General features: G+C 47.4%; 1 protein-coding gene across 13 annotated transcripts in view; it reads right to left on the bottom strand.

The window, feature by feature from the left end:
• The window catches only part of PAX2 (paired box 2), a 90,027-nt gene that overhangs the window by 44,505 nt on the left and 25,383 nt on the right, over window positions 1–20,139 (bottom strand). For all 13 annotated transcript variants that reach the window (XM_065923135.1, XM_065923136.1, XM_065923130.1 and 10 more), the window contains 2 exons: window positions 3,612–3,697; window positions 1,977–2,096 (listed from right to left, as the gene is read on the bottom strand). In XM_065923135.1, the coding sequence (XP_065779207.1) occupies window positions 1,977–2,096; window positions 3,612–3,697 (206 nt within the window). The remainder of the gene's footprint in view (window positions 1–1,976; window positions 2,097–3,611; window positions 3,698–20,139) is intronic.

Below are 20,139 nucleotides of genomic sequence, written 5' to 3'. Positions count from 1 at the left end.
CTCCTTCCTCTCTCTGAGTTCCCACGGCCTGCAGCCCAGACCTCCATCACAACACAGATATCCAGATATCTGATGGGCCTTTCTGCTCTCTGGGCTCAAGTGTTTTATACGCCCCACTAGACTATAAGCTCCTTAAGGACAAGAATCATATCTTGTTCTGCTCTGGGAACCTAGAGCACCAAGCCTTTCTTATGAGTGATGCCCAGAAAAGGTTCACTGAATTGAATTGACTTGAAACAATGAATCTGATCAATTGCTCAGAGAGGAGGGCACTCTGTTCTGCCGACCTGCAGTGGCCACAGCCTCAGGCCAGTGTTTCTCTATCTCCAGCCTCCTTCCTTGACCCACAGGAGTCCAGGAAGCAGTGGACACGCTTGACCCCAACTTCAGACCAGTGAGGAGTCCAAAGGGGGTCCTGTGGCCTCCCCCAGCCCCCTGGTTGTCTCACAAGTGCTAGGGGTTTAAAGGAGAAATCCTCAGGGTCTGAGGCAGAATCTTCCAGATTACTCAGGGTGCTGGGGAGCTTGGCGAAGGCCTGAGTATGGGGAACCCCCAGGGGGAACTGAGATGCAGGCCCTTTCACACAGCCGCCCCCTGCCCATCAGTGGCTATTGCCAAAACAACCACAATGAAATTTAGTGAGTGGCAAAGGCCGTGGCAGCCAAATGTGTTTGGATATTTTGGAAGAAGGAGAAACAGAGCCAGACAAGCTGTTTTCCTGTGAAACGAGGCCATTAGGGCTTCTGGAAGGAGGCCAGACCCGGGTCATCACTGTCTTGCCAGACCCAGGCCTCTCCTACATGCTGTCCCTTTCTGCTGGAGTCCCAGGCTCTCACACACTCTTTTCCCCTAGCCTGGGCCTAGGGGGGAATCTCAGCTTTGTCTCCTTTCTCTGTTCCTCACCCTCTAGAGCTGTCCCAATCAAGGGCTTGTCTGTGCTTGGGATGACCGCAAGATTTATTGTCCAAATAGGACATTTTTGAGAGAAAAAGGAGATGCTGACTGGCCAAGATGCAGAGACAAAGGCATAAATTGGGACTGTCTGGACGAATGGGATATATGGTCCCCCACCTACGTTCACATTTAGAGGGTTCTATTTCATGGGAGATACCCTTAAAAGTACACCCTCTCTAGACCAGGAAGTTACTGCCTCCCCAGCAGGGATGGTAAGATCAGGGCAGGAAGCAGGCTCCAGACACTGGTGTCTCCTTTTGTCTGGGCCTGCCAGCCCTGCGCCCTGGCCTCATGCATCAAAAGAGAACCAGATGGTCACCAAGGGACCCTTAATGTCACAACATTTGAAAAACACCTTCTTCCAAACTCATCGCCACCACTCTCCTCTGATTTTCTTTCCCTGCTTCTCCTCCTCTTCATCCCTCTCACTCTACAACTCCCTGCCCAACAGCTAGCTGCCCCCAAGGAATTACAGGGAATGAGGGGAAGGGCCAGAGAGGAGTCTTGGAGGTGTCTTCTCCCACAGCAAAGAGCAGAGAGGGCTCATGCCCAGCTCCCCTAGTGGTTTGAATGGGCACAGGGTCAACGTGTCACAGAGAAAGGGCAGTAGGGTCAGTTGCACGTGACATCACTCCCCCATTTCCTGATGGGTTGGGATCAGGGGAGGACAAGTCAGCTTAGCTTTTCATCCCCAGGTCAGAAACCAGCTGTCCCCTAACCTCCAAAACCTTCCCATGGTCCATGGTTCCTGCTTTTCCTCCTGGCATCCCACAGGGATGTTTGGGGTGAATCCCAGTGGAAGGTGAAGCAGTCGGGGCTGCTGAGCAGATGGTGAAGCTGACGGCCCCACCAGCAGCCTGCCTCCCTCTCTCCAGGAGCCAGCAGGGTAGTGGAGGGACCTGGGCTTTGCTACTAAAAGTGATCTCACAGCAGAGCAGCTGTGAAGCCGGGCCGAAACCGGAGCTCTGAGTCCAAGGACAAAGCATGCACAGCGGAAGCCAAGCCTCTTCCCTCCTCCCTACCTTCATCACGTTTCCTCTTCTCGCCGTTGGAGCGAGGGATCCCCAGGATCCCATTGATGGAGTAGGATCCCACTGGATCATTGGAGGCGCTGGAAACAGGAGGGGAGGCCGTACTGGGAACTGGACAGGAGGAAGGAAGAAATACCATCAGGATAGTGGTTGTGATCGAAGGCCAAAGCCCCAAGGCTGGGGGCAGAGAGAGGCAGAGGGAATGAGGTGGGGATGGGGAGCCCATAGTCTCCTTTCTCTGAGATTTAAGGGGGAACAAGTTGCTGCATACAATTCAGGCTCTTCACTGCTGTCCACCCTGGGCTTAGTGGGGACCAGTCAACCCAGGCCTTCTCTGCAGACCTGGAGATTTCACTCACTCACTGTAGGTTGAACCCACTTTTGAGGATGGATGGAAACAGCAAAGCAGACTCAACCTAGAAAGTGGTTCAGGGGTCCTGAGAGAGCACAACTCCTTTATGCACAGCTCATCCCCGGATCCCTGGGGCTGGGCAAATTCGTTTAAACAAGTCCCAGTCCATTGTTTCTAGTCTTCTAGGCAAAGTCTTTCCCAGTCCTGATTTAGAGTCTGTGGTTTTCTAAGATCTCTCTGATTCTCTTAGAGACACCTGAATGGGCCTGATATTCCCCAGAGGTATGAAGCTCTTCACTCCCACCTGTTGCTTCTGGTTTTGAAATCACCTGAGAAGTTCCTAATTTCCCCTTCAGGGCACAGAGTACTGAACACTTTCACTCGGCAGTGATCAACTCAGGTACAGTTCGATCCAACCTTCCCCCCAGCACACGCTGTAACCCAGGCCTGGCAAACAGGGCTCCTGCCAACTCCCGGAGGGCTGGGACCAGCCCTTTCTACTTTCTGCTGGTCCAGAGAGAGGGCACAGCTGCCAAGAGGGACAGCAGGAGAAGTTTAACCACATCCCAGTCCCTCAAGATCTCACCTACGGCTTCAGCAGCACTGAGCGCCCTTGGGTCAAAGGGAAGACAGTGTGTGGGAGGGAGGGAGGCGGGTGTCGGCAGGTGTTCTGGTGGGACTGATCATGTCTCTGCAAGGCTGTGAGCAAGGGTCAATAAATGAGGGGGCTGGAGAGGGGCAGAGAGCTATGGCAGGTGAAAGAAAGAGATAAAGACAGCAAGAGAGTTGAACTGAGAGGAGAGAGGCCATGAGGAGGGAGGGAGACAGATGGAGGAAGAGGTAAGGACTACCTGGACAGAGAGGAGAGGAGAGGGAAAGGCAGAAGGGGAAGGAAGAGGAGAGAAGGCAGAGGAGGAGAGAGGAGAGGAGAAGAATCTTAAAAATTAACAAAGCAAAAATGGAGTAAGTAAGTAGATATGAAAGAGAGAAGGATAGAGAACAAGACATGGAGCATGAGGAGAATGGGAAGGAGAAGGAAAGCTAGAGGAAAAGGAGGGAGAGAGACAGATGCACAGACTGATAAAGGCAAGAAGATGCGGGCAGGAGGCAGAGCACAGTCCTTGTGAGCTGGTCTCTCAGGCAGATCCTGCACCTCCAGGAACCCAGGGAGAGCGCAAGCCTTGGACCTCAGACAGTGTGCATTCCCCAGGGCTAGAGCTGCACTGCCCAGCTCTCAGGGGGCCCAGCATCCCCCATTCCCTAAGTCCTCTTACCAATGGTGTGTCCAGGGGCAGTCACTCCAGTCCCGGCTCCATCCGGCGTGGGGTGGAAAGGCTGCTGAACTTTGGTCCGGATGATCCTGCAACAGCATCACCAACAGCATCACATGTCACATGCCCTCTGATGCCCTGGCCACCTCCAGCCAAGCCCTACGGAGGCGGCTCCCCTAAGCTCCCTAGCTCCCTCCTCCCTCAGCTGCTCTCTGCACCCCTGCCCTCCCTGACTGCTGCAAGGCAGGAGCTTGCCCTCCTGTTGGCTCTGCAGATCCAAGTTCAGCGCATCCCTGGGCGGAGGCAGTCTGCATTCTGTCCTGCTATGCATCGACCAGATTGCTGTTTGACGTCTGGTAGCAAGGATCAGGGTAGAGGAGCAAGCAGACCACAGCATCCTTCCCTTTTCTGGGAGCAGGGGCTGCCCTGATGACCACCCTTCCCTTCTGGAGATCATTTTGGAGCTGGCTTTCCTATTGGGACTGTATCACAGTCCTCCAGAGTCAGGGAGGGGGTGAGATCTCCCCATTTCCTGAGCTAAAGACAGAGTCAGGGAAGGGCTGGGTCACAGTAACCCTTTTGTCTCCAGGATTCCAACCCAGCACGCAGTCCCTCTGTCAGGCTCTGATCGACTCCTTGAACCACCTAGTGCTCTCACACCCCACAAAGCCCTGTTGCTGCCCTGCTCGTCGGCATGCCGGCCTCCTTCCCAGAGGCCTTAACTTGAATCTCAGCTTCTTTACCAGACTGGGTGAAGAGACTGGTGCCTTCCCCATGCACTCCAGGTGAGGGTGGGGGAGAGGGCTCCAGATCAAACATTGCAGGGCTGAGGACTGTCAGTGATCTAAAGGCCCAGGGCTCAAGGATGCAAAAGATCAACCCTAGGGCCAGCATCAAGGAACATTTCCCTCTACCCACTGGTCCATCAGATGCCCTTGGAAGCCACTTTCCTGAAGGCAAGGCCCCCTCCCCGCAGAGAGGTGTGTGAGCCAAGTTCATCTCAACCGGCCAAGTGAGTCACAAGCTGTGCATGGACTGGAACACTCACAGGTGGCCAAGATAAGGTCTCTGCCTCCCAGGACTGGTAATGAAACTGGGTAGGGAGGTCACACCCTGAAAAACCTAAGTCACCCCGAGGGAGGGAGCAGGCAGTAAGTACCAGGAAGATGCAGGAGAGGAGTCACCTGCCTTGCGTGGGGCAGAGGAAGGGGAATGGGAAAAAAGTCATTGAGGAGGTGGAATTTGGAATTTGATGTAGAGCCTCCAAGCAGTGTAAGGCTGAATACACACACACACACACACACACACACACACACACACCAGCCAAAGGCACAGAGGATAGTGGAAAAGTCACTGGGCCGCATGTCTAAAGTCTTGATTCTGCCATTAATTGGCCACATAGCCTTGGCCTCATCATTCTCCTTCCAGGCCTCAGTTTCTTCAGTTATAAATAAAGAGGATAGATGACAGGCTCTTTAAAGTCTCTTTCCCCAGTAAAAAATAGCATGCTCTTAACATGAACAAAGAAGTGGGAAAGAGGACGTTATAAGCAGATGCTGGAGGAGGGTGAAAGAAAAGCAAGGGAGGGAGCACGGGGTGAGGGGGTAATGCCTATCCAGGAACGCTGGAGGGATGTAAGGGACTAAGAGGAAATAAGGCTGAAAAGCAGGAAGTAATGATGATACTAGTGATTTTTCTATTTACTGAGTGTCTACTATGTGCCTTTATTACTGTACATATAAAATTTTTAATTCTCATAGCAATCTTCAAAGCAATACTATTATCCTCATTTTGCAGGCTTAAAGTCAAAACTCAAAGAGGTTAAGGAGCTTACAGAAGATTACACTGTCAGCTAGGGCAGAGGTGGAATTCAGTCTCTAAAATGTGTACTTTTCATTACGTTGTCAGACTTCCCCCAGTATATAGGAACCAGGTTTACAAAGTCTTAAGCCATGAGTGATTTCTAAACTAAAGGAGACAGGTACAAACCGATGCAGGTAAAGCAACAGACTGGCACAAGGCCGTAAGGGGCTGGTCTCAGACAAGAGAAGGGGGTGGGGGGGAGGGAATTCCCTGGTGGTCCAGTGGTTAGGACTCAGTGCTTCCACTGCTGAGGGCCGGGGTTCAATCCCTGGCCAAGAAACTAAGATCCCACAAGCCACACAGGGTGCCCCTCTCTCCAAAAAAAGAGACAGAGAGAAGGAAGAATTTTCAAGACATAGTGAAGGTAAAATGGTCAGGATTTGGCAACTAACTGGAGTCAACCTTGACTCCACTAGTCTGCGGCTCTAAAACCACAGTGGTGTGTAGCTGGAAGGCTGGTGGTTTGTCCAGCTCTCAGGAAGAGGAACACAGCATGGTGACTGACTGGTCCTTGACACGCATCATTTGAGGAGGCAGATGAGTGCCCAGGTGGAAGATTGTTCACCAGCCAGCACAGCAGATACAGATTTAGGAGACTGTCAAAGAAGGGCGTGTTGGTTGGGATGAGAGGCCTAAGGAGGAGACCCTAGAGGACATCTAACAAAGGCTAAGAAAAAGAACCTGACCTTGCATAGCACTCAGAATTGGTCGTATAGGAAATGGCAGAACCAGGATCAGGTAGTGTTAGCCAAGTCAACAGAGAAGAACATTTCCAGAAGGAGAACATAACCCACAGCATCCAGGATGACACCATCCATGGTGACATAAAGTTTGAAGGGAACTGGAAATAAGAAGAGGCACAGATTTGGGAATTTTGGGTGACCACTAATGACCTTGTGAGAGTGGTCTCAACAAAGCAACTGAGGCAGAAGCCAGTCAGAAAGAGGATAGGGAGTGGACAGGAGAAGAGGGAGGCAGTGAAACAGATCATTGCTTCAGAAGTTTGTAGAAAAGGAGAGAGATGTGTGGAAGCTGAAGAAGGCAGGTGAGTGGAGGGAAGCCTGTTCAGGGCAGGAAGGACCTGGACATGTTTGTAGGCCAAGGAGAAAGAACTGATGAAGAAAGAGAGGTTGAAGTTGCCGGACAGAACGTGGATGACCACCAGACAAGGCAGAAGAAGGAGAGAACAGAATGGGGGGCACAGGGAGGAGGCAGCGAGAAAAGGTATGTGGTGATGTGGCCCAGAGTTTCTGTGTTTGGAGCGAGATCACGATGGGAAGGACCGACAGTCGCTAAGGGCAGTGTAGTCTGGTCTACAGGAGAAGTCTAAAGGCTGAGCAACTCAGAGCAGCTGCTCCTAATTCACTGCAGCAAAAAGTTTCTGGGGTCTCAGGGGTCCGGTGAGTGGCTCTGATTTGAGGGCTGATGAGCTCTGGACAGAGGGAGCCCCCAGACTGAGGCTGGGTGAGACAGACAACCGGGTGGCCTCCTGCAGCTGCTCTCTTTGTTACCCAGAGCCTCTGACCCCTGGGGCACTGGTACAGATTTAGCTGAGGCAGCAAGTGATGGAAAATCACTATTTCCTGACAGCAGCTTGGTGGGGCACAGGAGAGGAGCTGGGCAGGATGCCTGCTGTGACTTACTAATGCTCTTGGTGTCCATCCATGCCCCCCAGGCGGTGGACACTCACCAGTCCCCAAAGCTGAATCTCAGAATTTGAGAACCAGGACTGTGGAAACCCAATGGCCATCCATCGCCCTCCTACATCCCATACGCAACCCAATGACTCACAGAAATATCCCTAAGAGTTAAATGGATAAAGAGGTTGCTTTGTGTGACTGCCTGACACTATTTCCCTCTGTTTCTCTTCCTGTTCCTTCAATTCTTTTTCATTCTTGGCCCCATAAGACAGCCAAACACATCTGTAGCCCCCACAGTTCCAGGCAGAGATGGCCTGAAAAGTCAAGTTCCCACACATGCATCCTTGGAGGATACAGTCAGGAGCCCTGAGCACATTTACTGGGGGCCGGGAGGTGGCATTTCCTGTTTCCACAGAAAGCCTGCCCTGCCAGGGTACCTGCTCTCCACTTCTCCTCCAGGCACACTTTCCTTGACAGGGGTGTTCTTTCTCCCCCACCTTCCAGGGAACCTCCTGGACTTAGCCTTGGCTCAGCACAGGGCCTGCAAGTACCCAGCATCTCACACTCATGAGGCTGTGAGCAAAGCAAAGGGGAGTAGAGGGTGGGCTCCGGGCTCAGTCTGCCTGAGCCTGAGTCCCAGTTCTGTTACTTATTGTCCGTGGAATGAATCCCTGGTGTTTCTTATTCTCTCATCTGTACAACAAGATAATACTATCTACCTCATAGGACTGTTGTGGGGGTTAAAAAGGATAATTCATGTAAAATGATTAGTGTGATGCGAGGCTCAATAAATGCTAACTATAACTGTAACTACTACTGCTATTATTTCTGTGGGTGACCCCCAAGCCAGGCTGCTCTCTATGGAGGGGCTAAACCAGGTGCAGGCGAGGAGGCCACTCAGGCCCATCTGCCCCAGCCTGGTCAACACAGCTGCTTCCAGGACCCCGAGAGGCGCCCTGAGAAGACAGGAAACAGGAGCAGCAGGTGTCAAGCCTGACCCAACAAGAGATGCATCAGAGACTCTTGGGAAGACAGACTGGGGGCCCTGCCTGGTAGCACTGGGAAGGGTCCATCGACAGTAGGAGCAGCAGTTCCCTCAGGACCCAAAGATGCCAGGGGGTTGTGGTAGAGCTTTGGAGTAAAGGAGGACAAGGCAGGTGAAGTCACTCCCTCTTTGGTTAAATTCCCAGAAGGTCTCCACTCCCGGCCATGCTGGAGATCCAGAGTCTCATGAGGGGGGACTTCCCTGGTGGTCCAGTAATTAGGACTCTGTGCTTCCACTGCTGGGAGCATGGGTCAATCCCTGGTTGGGGAACTAAGATCCTTCATACCCTGCAGTTATGGCCTAAATAAATAAACAAATTTAAAACCAAACCAAACCAAATAAAAAAAACTCCAATCTCAACTGCTCTGTGAGTTAGCATGAAATCAGATAATGAGGCTCCCATTAACAGTTTATTAAACTCATGAAGAAAGAAAGACACTCTCAACTCTAAGAAAGCGCTAGGGGGGATTCTTCACTCCTGATTTTCTTCCTCCTCCTTCCTCTGCATTTCATTCTCTCTCTCCCCTTCCTGTCTATCTCTGCCCCTTCTCTGTCTCCCTTCTCTATGTCTGTCCGTCTGTCTCTTCGCACCCTGAAGTCCCACTGTGGCTGTGTGAGCTTATTGATTCCTGGGAGCTGGGGGAAAGTGGGAGGCAGGGCTGGGGTGCAGGCTCGGGGATGGAAATGGAAGGCTATAAATTATTTGTGACAGGAAAGCAATAGTGGCAGAGTGCTGAGCACAAGTCCTGTGTCACTATTAGATTCCTTTTAGCCTGATGACACTGTAAAAAAGGTTAAGTGTCTGCTGGAATCGTACACCTGGGGGGCCGGGGCAGCCTGGGAGCAGAACAAGCCACTGAGAGCAGGTATATCAATTCTCCAGGCCAATAATATTCCTCTCATTGATCGCCACGCAAAGTTCAAAAATCTCATTACAGCCAGGCAGACCGGGAACTTTTTACAAATCAATAGAATGATATAATGTATGTATACTTAGTACAAATGTATCTATTCATCTATCCATCCATCCACGGTCCGCCTCAGGGTTTCCAAGTTAACCTACCCATCATATTATGTTATGTTATGTATGATATTATATTGCATTATATTATATGATAATAAATGGTGTGCAAAAACTCCCCCTGAGGTGGAGACAAGAAGAGGCCCTATTAGCATTGAGGTGACCTCAGACAGCTCACCTTGGAGGGAATCAGGTGGCAGCATTTCCAGGGTTGGGCTGCTCAGGATTTCTGGGAGCTGTGCTTCCTTAGCAGAGACTCCAGTAATAAAAACCTATTGTTTACTGAGTATTTACTATGAGTTAAACCCATCTGACTCAGTGGTAAAGAACCCGCCTGCCAATACTGGAGACGTGGGTTCAATCCCTGGGTCGGGAAGTTCCCCTGGATAAGGAAATGGTGACCCACTCCAGTATTCTTCCCTGGAAAATCCCATGGATAGAGAAAGCTAGAGGGCTACAGTCCATGAGGTCACAAAGAGTCGGACATGAATGAGTGACTAAACAACAAAAAACAATGTTATAAGTGCTTAAAACAAACAGTTCATTTAATCCTCACAACAACACATTTTGCATATAAGGCATATTATAACTCACCTAAAGTTACCTATTTAAGAAATGGAAAATCTGGGGTTTTAATTCAGGCAGACTAACCCCAAGGCCCCTACCCTTAACCGTGAAACCATACTGCCTCCAGGAAAGAGATACCCCAAAGCCCAGAATCCAAACTCCAGGATTCTATGGTTCTATTCTCTTGTTCTATTGTGTTTTGAGAAACAAAAGATAAGGGATTCCCTGGGATTCAGCATTCCTTTCTATAAAATGGGAGTACAACACCTGCTAGAACCAGCTGCTGACAGTATGATACACACATGGGACCACCAAGCTTGTCCCCACAAAATCCTGCCCAGTTACCTAGAACAGACTGCTTTCTCCACTTTGGAAGTACTTCTTAGTAGAACCACAGGTTGGCCCATGGCCTGGTCATATCGCTGATTTGCTGAAAGAGTCTTTGGAGCAAGAAGTCAAGTATTAACATACATGTGTTGTGTACAAATATAAATCAGTTTCAGTTGCCTACTTCTAGAGGTTTGCAGAAAGTGTTTCATCTCTGGTATGGGGAAAGTCTTTCCTGATTGAGTAAATCAAAGGAACTCCAAGGTAGAGAACGTTTCAGACTAGCTGGCCCCACTGATTATTAAGAAAATGATGGTGGGAGGGGCCTCTACCAGTGACTTTGAGCTGCCTGGGTATTACAGGCTGGATCATTCAAGAAGACAAAATATTTGCTTCAGCAAAGGGTATTTTGCCCAGCAAATGCAGGTAATTGCTTTAACTCAGGCCTTTGAGAGCTGTCTTCAGCAGGCAGGAGTCCCTGGCTCTGCCTTGAGGCAAATCCGAGCTACAAAAACAGCTGGAGACTTTTCATGGCAGAACCTCAACTGAGATCTCATAGATTATTCAGGAAAATTTTGCCCTTCCCCAGATCAGTTCCTACCTTTCCCTACTCCTGAGAACTCTAAGGAACTGACATTCTCCGCTCTGTACATCCCAGGAACTGAAGAACTGAAATTCATCCCCTCCTCCCCACAGGCACCAAAAGCAGACAGTAGCCACCCAGCCCTCCCCATGGGTAGCCGGGAAGTCCTTCACATGAACTCTCTTTTCCTAGGCTCAAGCTCTACATTTGGTGCAGAGTTTAGAGTTGTTTGCCCACACCCACTCACATGCCCCTCGGGTTTCAGTTTGGACAACTGACCATATGGCAGGCAGGGTTCTGTGCATGAGAATGGCCCCTGATGAGTGGAACCTAAGGGCAGGCCCTTCGATTCTGGTTGCAGCAGGATATAATTAGAATACACAGGTTTCCCCTAAATGTGTCAAGAGTTTCTGCCTCTTTTGCTACTTCTCAGAGGTCATAACTGAGCTCCAAGAGATGACAGTCCTACCTAAATGCTTACAGAAAGTTGTCCCCAAACTACTGTCCTTGAGCCACTGGCATTAGAATCCCCTGGCGTGCATGTTAACATGCACATCCCTGAAACCTCCTTCAGACCTTAAGCATCTAGAATTTCTGATGGGAGTGGGCTCAGGAATCTGTATTTAAGTAAATTCTCCAGATTACTCTTAAACTCTCTGATATTTGAGAAACCTAGCTTAAGCCACAGAGAAGGTCATGGCACACCCCACTCCAGTACTCTTGCCTGGAAAATCCCACTGACGGAGGATCCTGGTAGGCTGCAGTCCACGTGGTCGTGAAGAGTCAGACATGACTAAGCGACTTCACTTTCACTTTTCACTTTTATACATTGGAGAAGGAAATGGCAACCCACTCCAGTGTTCTTGCCTGGAGAATCCCAGGGATGGGGTCGCACAGAGTCAGACATGACTGAAGTGACTTAGCAGTAGCAGCTTAAGCCAAGGGGTAAGGAAACTATTCTTGAGAGAACTGAGAGACTATCTTAGTGAGCTGAAGGTTTCTTACTCATACTCTACCAATGCACGTCTCTCTCATCAGCTAATCTGGACTCCATCTGACAGTAAACAAAACTCAAGAGGCTATCAGTTCCTCTGTGGAAACAAACAATAAGCCACAAATAAATATAATTCCAAAATAGCTTTTGGTACCTTCCCAGGCTGATGGGTTCCCAGTGGATTGCTTAGATGCCAGGCATACTTTCTGCATCAGTTTAGCTTCCTAAGACTGGCACTGAGGATGATAATCCTTCTACCACGTGTCCCTGGGAGCCCAGGCCAGATACAATTTACCAGGCTAGATGGGCCATGGGGCTGGCCCAAGGGGGCAATAGTGACGGTTTATATGATGAATGGTAAGCATATGGATTGATTTAACTTCAAGATATGCATAGGTTTAAAAATTAAGGGGCAATGTGATTAACTAACCATTTGGAAACCAGTCTGTGGTGCATGCCAAGCTCAGAGCGTGACCAGACTAGCTCCTCTCACCACCGGCCATGCCCTCATCTGTCAGGGCTGCCCTGGGCTAGAGTTCGGGTCTACCAGCTGTCCACCGCACAGTCCAGCAGCTACAAGACTGCCTAATGTGATGATGAAAGGGGTCCCTGTAGACTCGTTGCAGGGACAAGACGTCCCTATCCATCCTTCCCAGCCTTCCACAGGCAAGCAGAAGGCAGCCTGGAGAGAAGAGGTCTTCAGCAGCAGCAGCCAAGGTGGGACCTGCTAACTGCTGCTTGGTCTGCCTCTGGCCCCTCCCACTGCTCACTTTCTTACTCCATATTCAAAAAAAGTCCATTGGTCTCTCTGTGCCTGCTCCTGAAAGAATGTGATGTGGCTAAACCCAACTATTGCTTCCTATTACCTACAGGATAAATTTAAAATTCCTCAGCCTGGCCTTCAGAATGTTTCCCAATCTGGCTCCTCTCTGGTTTTCCAACCTATTTCTCTCTGATCCCCTCTTCCATGTAGGGTCCAGCACAGAGCTGAAACCTGTTTTTTTGCTTACTCAATCCACAGTGAGTCCTCCTCTGGACTTTGATCTCTGTAAGGTCACATGTGACGCCTATTTCTTTCACCATTGTATTTCCCGCACTTAGCAACAGTGCTTGGCATGGTGTAAGTACTTAAAAACTACTTGTTGAATAGCAAGTGAATGTTATTACTATTAAAAACAACAATAACATAATCTTAAGGGACATAGTGAACTAATATATGTTCGCTATGTGCCAAGGCACTCTGCTAAGTAAATGAAATCTTTGTTTTTCGCAACTCCTTATGAAGACTATTATCCTGTTCTGCAGAAATGGAAGCTGAGGCTCAGAGAGGTTGCATAACTTGCCAAAGGTCACACAGCTGTTAAGTACCAGAGCCAGGATATTTGAACTTGGGAGCCTGACTCCAAAACCCATGTTGCTAAACACTAGGTAGAATAAGTCAGTCAGATCAAGAATAGATGGTAAAATCTATGAGAAACAGGGCCTGGATAGAAGAGTTGCATACAAAAATAGTAAAAGCAATAAGTATCATTTATTTAATACTCATTCTGTGACAAGCATTATAACAAATGCATTTTCTTTCTTTTTTTTTTTTTAACAAATGCATTTTCTTATCTAAATCCTAACTATAACTCTATCAGATGGGGATGTTTTCTATTTTCCTAAGGAGACAACAGAGAGGCTAAGCACCTCGCCCAAGGTCATATGCTTAATAGCACTGGAGCCAGACTTTGGGTCTGTGACTCCAATGTCTATAGACTGAACCATATCACCTCTTTTGGAAATTTCTATTATTAATACTTCTTTTTATTAGCTGTTTGGGCATAAGCAAATTTTTTTCCTTCAGTCTTTTCAAATCCATGATGTGGACAATTGTGCAAATGCACGTGTAGACAATAAACAGAGACTGAAGGTAACTGTAACTCTAAACATACCTACCCTCTCCTGTGCACGCGCCACGGTTATATTTGATAAGCATCCTGTCTGTGTTAGCTTCAATTTCAGGTTAAGTGGTTATGGTTTCACTATATTTTATACATGAATACATTGGTAGGTTGGAGGGATAGATTTTCTAAATTCTTTGTATCTATCTATCTATCTTATCTGTCTACTTTCCCAATCAGGTACACAATTCTGTGGCGATGCTGAATACAAATGTGTTTGTCAGTTTCTAGAAACTATTTCTATGATTACTGTATCTTTATATTCATGTCTGCTCTAATGCATTGATCCAAGATTTATAATACTGGATATATTTATCAAAACTCCCCTCATGAATTCTGCCCAGTTATGCCTTTCTGTCAAATCTGTAAGCCACAGTCATACATGACTCCACACACATCACTGTTCTCTTCCCAAGATGTTTCAGATGCTCACATCACAACTGTGTTTTTATATTGGTCTGTGCACCAATATTGATGTGCATAAATGTGCATTTGTATACCTGTGTATCTTTCTGTCTATGGCCAGGATGGGGTGGGGGTGGGAGACTGTGGAAATGAGAGAATTATTAAATGCCAAGTAGATGTGCAATAAATTTCATTGATTTTATAAACTCCTACTTGTCTTCAGTCTCCTTCCATTCTTTATCCTGGGGGCATTACAACAAAAACCTATTTTAAATACCTTTACTCCCCCCTCCCCCTCCCCAAAAAAGTGTCAATATTTTATTTGGATTTTTAACTTCGCTCCATAACAGTTGTTTGACCTCCTGACTCGTGCAAGTCACATAAATTCTGGGACTTTATTCAGGAGCCATGTTCCTGCTATTGAATAAGCAATTTGGGAGGGTGAATTAATGACTTGTGCTGTTGCTGGAAAGTCCCTGAAGAAATATTAAAATTGCTTGCAGACTGAATCGATACTCAGTGAACACCCAGCAAGAGGGCTTCGGCTCTGGAATAGCCACAGGAGGCAGGGCTTGGTGGAGGAAGGGGAATTTCCGCACCCAGCCTGGCGAGCCCCCTCCCGGGCCACCCCCAGTTGCCCTCCATCCCTGGAGCTCTGTCATTTTCAGTAACGGCCAAGTCTTATTAAAGCCCAACCAGGAGACCGCTGATTTGTCCTGTCTCGGGAAGCAGGCTCAGGGGACAGTTTACTCTCTTACTAGCAACGAGAGCCCAGAGGCTTTATTGGAGGTGATGGTCTGGACACATCCACCTGCTGGAGAGATGGGAGGGCGCAGCTGCTGTCTGGCAGGCTGCACTGTGCTGGGGACCAGAGAGCACTGGGTCTGGGGAGGCGGTGGTGATGATCTTCTCTGCTGGGTGTGCAGGAGGGCTGGGTGTTGCACTGCTGGCTCCATCTCCTTGTGTGCCTGGCCAGTGTTTACTATCGCTCAGGTGGCCACATGATTGCAGCCTTTGTGCACGGGCGTGCCGGTGGGATGGAGTGCTTGAATTGTGTGTGTTACCGTGTACTGCTGACACATTCTGGCAGTTGGCTTAAGGTTTGTTACTTGATGTTTTGTGGTATTGTATTAAGGTGACTGCACTTTGTGTAACACCGAGTTGGAGGAATTTGATTATTGTTTGGTGGCAATGTCTGTATTTCTGCTTTGAATTACTGCATTCATTGATCATATCAGCATCTTTCTCTTTCATAATGTATATCTCAGAGCTTAGGTTAATGGGTGTCTCCTTAGTGATGTGGGTTGAGTAAAAATGTTGGATCTGGGTGGTGGTGTATGATTCGGTAATTACTTTTTTGGTGGGGCTGTGGGTGAGAACACCTATCCTTTAGCTTTTTTAGTTCACTCTGGCTTGGTCATTTGCCCTGCTCCTTTCCAGAAGGAGGATTCTAGAGATGCAGGACAAGTCTCTTCTTGATGACCATTTCCACAGTTCTATTATTCTTGGAAGCACGATACCTCTACTCTATGGAGCAGATCTGATCTTACCACAGTGACACAGGTTCTGGTGCCAACCTCCCTATATCTGTCTAATTTGGAGAGTTAAACCCCAGGGCCAAACCCTATGCCTGTCTAAAATCTAGATCCTTGGTGGAACTAGAGGAGGATGGATGGGATCCCAATCCTGATGGGAATAACAACACAAACTCTCGTTCGGAGAGTCCCCGGTCCACTCCACTCTGTGACTCTGGCCATCAGCATCTTCTTCCTTCCCAGCATCCCCAGATGATGTGACTCAGCTGTGGCTTACATTTACATGGATACACACACACACACACACACACACACACACACACACACACACACACCAGGGGAGAGTACAGAAACTCACACAAGGTATGACTTTCTATTAGGTGCAGAGTCTTTGTTCTGAGCTTGTAAGTAGAAGTATAAATACATCCCTGGGCATGAGACTGCAAAATATACAGAGCTGCCCAAGGAATGCCTGTACTTCCTTTGATCCAAAGCTGATACGAAGTATGGGGTAGTGGAAAAGCACATAGGTTTTAGAGCCAGTATTGTAGGAGTTCAAATCCTAGTTGTGGTACTTAGCATGTGACCTGAATTAGTTACTCAGCTTCTCTGGACTCCAGTTACATCATCTATAGGCAATCCTATAAAGCCCTATAGGGTTGTTTGAAAGTGAAAGTGTTAGTTGCTCAGCTGTGTCCAACTCTTTGCAACTTGATGGACTGTAGCCCACGAGGCTCCTCTGTCCATGGGATTCTCCAGGCAACAATATTGCAGTGGGTTGCCCTTCCCTTCTCCAGGGGATCTTCCCGACCCAGGGATTGAACCCATGTCTCCTGCATCGCAGGCGGATTCTTTACAGTCTGAGCCACCAGGAAAGCCCCTATGGGGTTGTTTATGAGGTTTAAATCGATATATGCAGCATGCTTATAACAGTTCCTACTGTAGTAAGCAATTGTTAGCTACTATTCTTGAGAACATAGAACTTACCAAGTAAAGTGGCCATAAGATTGTCCTAATCATGTGTATAACTACATATGTTAATGTGAATAAAATTCAAGATAAGTCAAGGGGTGTGTGTGTGTGTGTGTGTGTGTGTGTGTGTGTGTGTGTGACTTAAGCAGAGAAGTGCAAAAATTGCAGTGTGAAGGCATTTGGCTTTCTGTCCTTGTGGACAGTGGTAGGGGTTGGGGGTTGATAAGAGTTCACCACTCCCCATCTCAAACTGAGGGCTGGCTGTACCCAGGTGATGAATAGGCAGAAAGACAGATGGCAGCCCTTATACATTTGCAATTATAAAAAAAATTTCAGGATGATTGAGCTCTTTCAAGATTAAAAATATTTACATGTTAAAATATTATTAACTCATTAAAATATTTACTTTCTAATTTTAAAAATCAGGACTAACAGCTAATAGGTGTCAGTGAGGAATAACGGAATTTGGCATTAAATTGGGAACTAAGAGATAAGAAAAGAATCAGAGGAGTGAATATTAATGCACTTGGTATGGATTTTACAGAAGTCCGTTGAGCTGGACTTTCTACCTAACTAGGCCTGAGGGGCAGGGAGAACTTGGGGCCTCAACCTTATTCCACAGGCTTTCCCATAAAAATAGCAAGCCAGACTATATCATGAGTTTAGGAAAAGTCAGTTTTCATCTTTGCTCATGGGCACAAATTAAGTAGGAGAATTCAGAGTCTAGTTATTTTGAGCCATTACACTGAAGACTTTAAGCCCAAAGTGAATTTTCTCTCCTGAGTTTTAAAAATTCTTTTACCCCTTAGTGGTGGAATAACTGCAATAATTATCAACCTACCATGCTTCCCTGGAATATCTAGGTATGCAGGGCCACAGGAGATAGATTTGGTTTGAATTTGTCAGATGTTTGCTCAGTTCTTCCTCTCCTTTCTTCATCCTTTACCTTATCTCCATTTTCTCTCCTCTTTTCCCCTCCTCCTTCTATTTATCTCCCTGTCTTCTCCCCTCTATGACATTTAAGTATCAGAGAAACCTGTCCAACCCATCAAATAAGGATTTTCCCCCCCATAACCATTTCATTTTGTCTTTTAAAAAAACTACAAAATGCAAAGCACCACAACCCATGAAAATGCCATGAAGCCCAGAAAATGCCAACCTTCAACTCCCAGAGAAGGAGTGTGCAGTCATTAAGTACACATGTGCACATACACACACAGAGGCTGGGCTCTCAAACTAAGTGGATGAAGGGGGCAATTATCTGACTAACTCTGTTCAATGGTCAGATAACAGTCATAAGGGTTTCTATTTTTCTGGAAGTACACAGAGCAGGTCCCCTTCTTAAATCCAGCTGGGCTTGCAGTGAACCATAATTCTCACTGGCATTCATGATACACAATTCTGTTCACAGAATATCCTTTTGGCTCCTCAAGCTTTTTATTTCAAAGATTTCAGTGTTTATGCATGCACAAGCCAGAACTCATGTACACTGACAGACACATAACTTGATGATTACTATTGCTGTAATAATAACTAACATTTATTGAGTACTTGGTATCTGCCAGGTGCAATTCTAAGCAGGTTTATGTGGAATAACGCATTCAACCTTCAGAAGAACCTATGACAGCGCTATAACTACATGATTACCTTCCATATTAGATCAGAGTAAGGAAACTGAGGTCCAGAGAGGACATTCCCACAACCACAGAGCCAAGGAGTAGGGAAGCTAGATCATCAACACAATGGACATGAGTTTGAGCAAACTCTGGGAGACAGTGAAGGACAGGAAGCCTGGCACACTAGAGTCCATAGGGTTGCAAAGAGTTAGATAAGACTTAGCAACTGAACAACATAACAACAAGGGAAGCTAGATTCAAACTCTGGCAATTACTTCCCAGAGCCCACTTCCTTGTGTTTTCTGTACCAAGCATGTTTATGTCTGGCACATAAGTCTTTGCTTAGCAAAGACTTTCGGAATGGATGAATGAAAGAACAAATGAAGGATTGATCATATCTTAAGAACCTTGATACGCCCCTAAGATGGTGCAGTGGGTTCCCTTATGAAGACAGGCCTATGGCTAGCTTAAGCTTTATTTGGGCAAAGTAATTTGCCCTCCCAAGCAATTTTCTGGGGAAAGTGTCCAGCAGTCATGATTGTTCAGATATTAAATGTTCCTGACCATCAGCTCTCCACTTGACTTTCAAGCCAAATCCAGACTCCCTTCAAACATGAGACCCAAATACATCAAGGATGCTTTGTAACCCTAACATTTTGATTCCTAGAATATTTCCCTCCAAAAGTGGGTGTTTCCCAATGCAATGAAACACCAGTGAAATGAAAATGGGTGTTGGTGCTGTGCCTGGATAAAAACTAAGAAATTCAATCAATCATGCCAACATCTCTAAATCCCCAGATATTTAGCATCATATTGACAACATTTATAGATGACTGACTGAAGGTTTGAGTTTTCCTACAGATGTTTGGAAGTTGCCACAGTCATTAACCTGTTTGTCAGTCAGTGCTCATGCATTTCTATGAGACATAAGTGAACACTAAAAAGGGAAAGAATAACCCAGAATAAAACAGACTAAATAGGACTGGAATAGCAGCCATTCAACAAAACTAGTCAAGCAGACTTCGTTCCGGGAATGGGTCGCTGCCCTGGAGATCCATTAGAATGTGGATCCAGCTCACCAGAGACTTATGTGCTCAAAGACCTTCAAAAACCTCATAAGACTGTATCCTTGACTGTCTACCGAAACCTACCCCACCAGATTGCAGTGTGGCAGGGCTGATGGACCAGCCCCAGCATCGGCACAGAGAACTCACGTTGTGGTCAATCCACCTTCATACCAACTCAGTCTCAGCCACTCTCTGGACACCTCATGCCTGTGTACGTAGTATGTCTATGCACTGTCAGTCCAAGCCACAGACTTACACAAAGCTTGTCGTAAATCTGGTTTGTGCCTTTGTCCATGTCCCCATTTGTGATTTAGTGCTCTGCCTTTTATCATCTCTCCTACCTCCATTTTCTTTCCCTCTCTACTTTTTAATGCTATTTACAACTTCCTTAGCCATAGTGCAGCACAGCAATCTTTCAGTGTCTCTACTGATAAACCCAAATGATGTTTCTTGCCCAGGTTTTCTATTTGACTTAATTTATGTTTTGGTAAATAGGAACTTTAGGTCGTTCCATTCAATAGCATTCAGAGTTACCACTTTTATCAGAGGGATCAGGGCACTAAAGGACTCCCTGCAAGGGACATTTGTTTATTCTCATGAGTGATCAGCTCTCCCTACATTCGAGAAGGCTGCGTGCGTGCGGGCGTGCAAGCACAGCGTCCACGGTTAGAGCCTCTCTGCTTCACTGCCCTGTGTCAATGCCGCTTGGCACTGGCAGGAGGAGCCCAGTGCAACCATTATGTGGACAGCAGCCGGCCCTCAAACTGCTGGAGATAAATCCAAGCCCTGGACCCTGTCTGCTGGTGACCACTTGGTTCTTTGAGGAGCAAGCCCACATCTGCTGGCAAGGCTGCTACTCCAAACTCTCCCTCCCATGTCCACCCTTCTTCTCTGATCTGCAGGGGAGGCTTGTCAAGACATTACTCACAAGCAACGTCTGGGGTCCCTTCTCC

The sequence above is a fragment of the Muntiacus reevesi genome, chromosome 2, assembly GCF_963930625.1.
Source record: "Muntiacus reevesi chromosome 2, mMunRee1.1, whole genome shotgun sequence".
Classification (NCBI taxonomy): Eukaryota; Metazoa; Chordata; class Mammalia; order Artiodactyla; family Cervidae; genus Muntiacus; species Muntiacus reevesi.
This window is presented reverse-complemented; position numbering and strand designations above follow the sequence as displayed.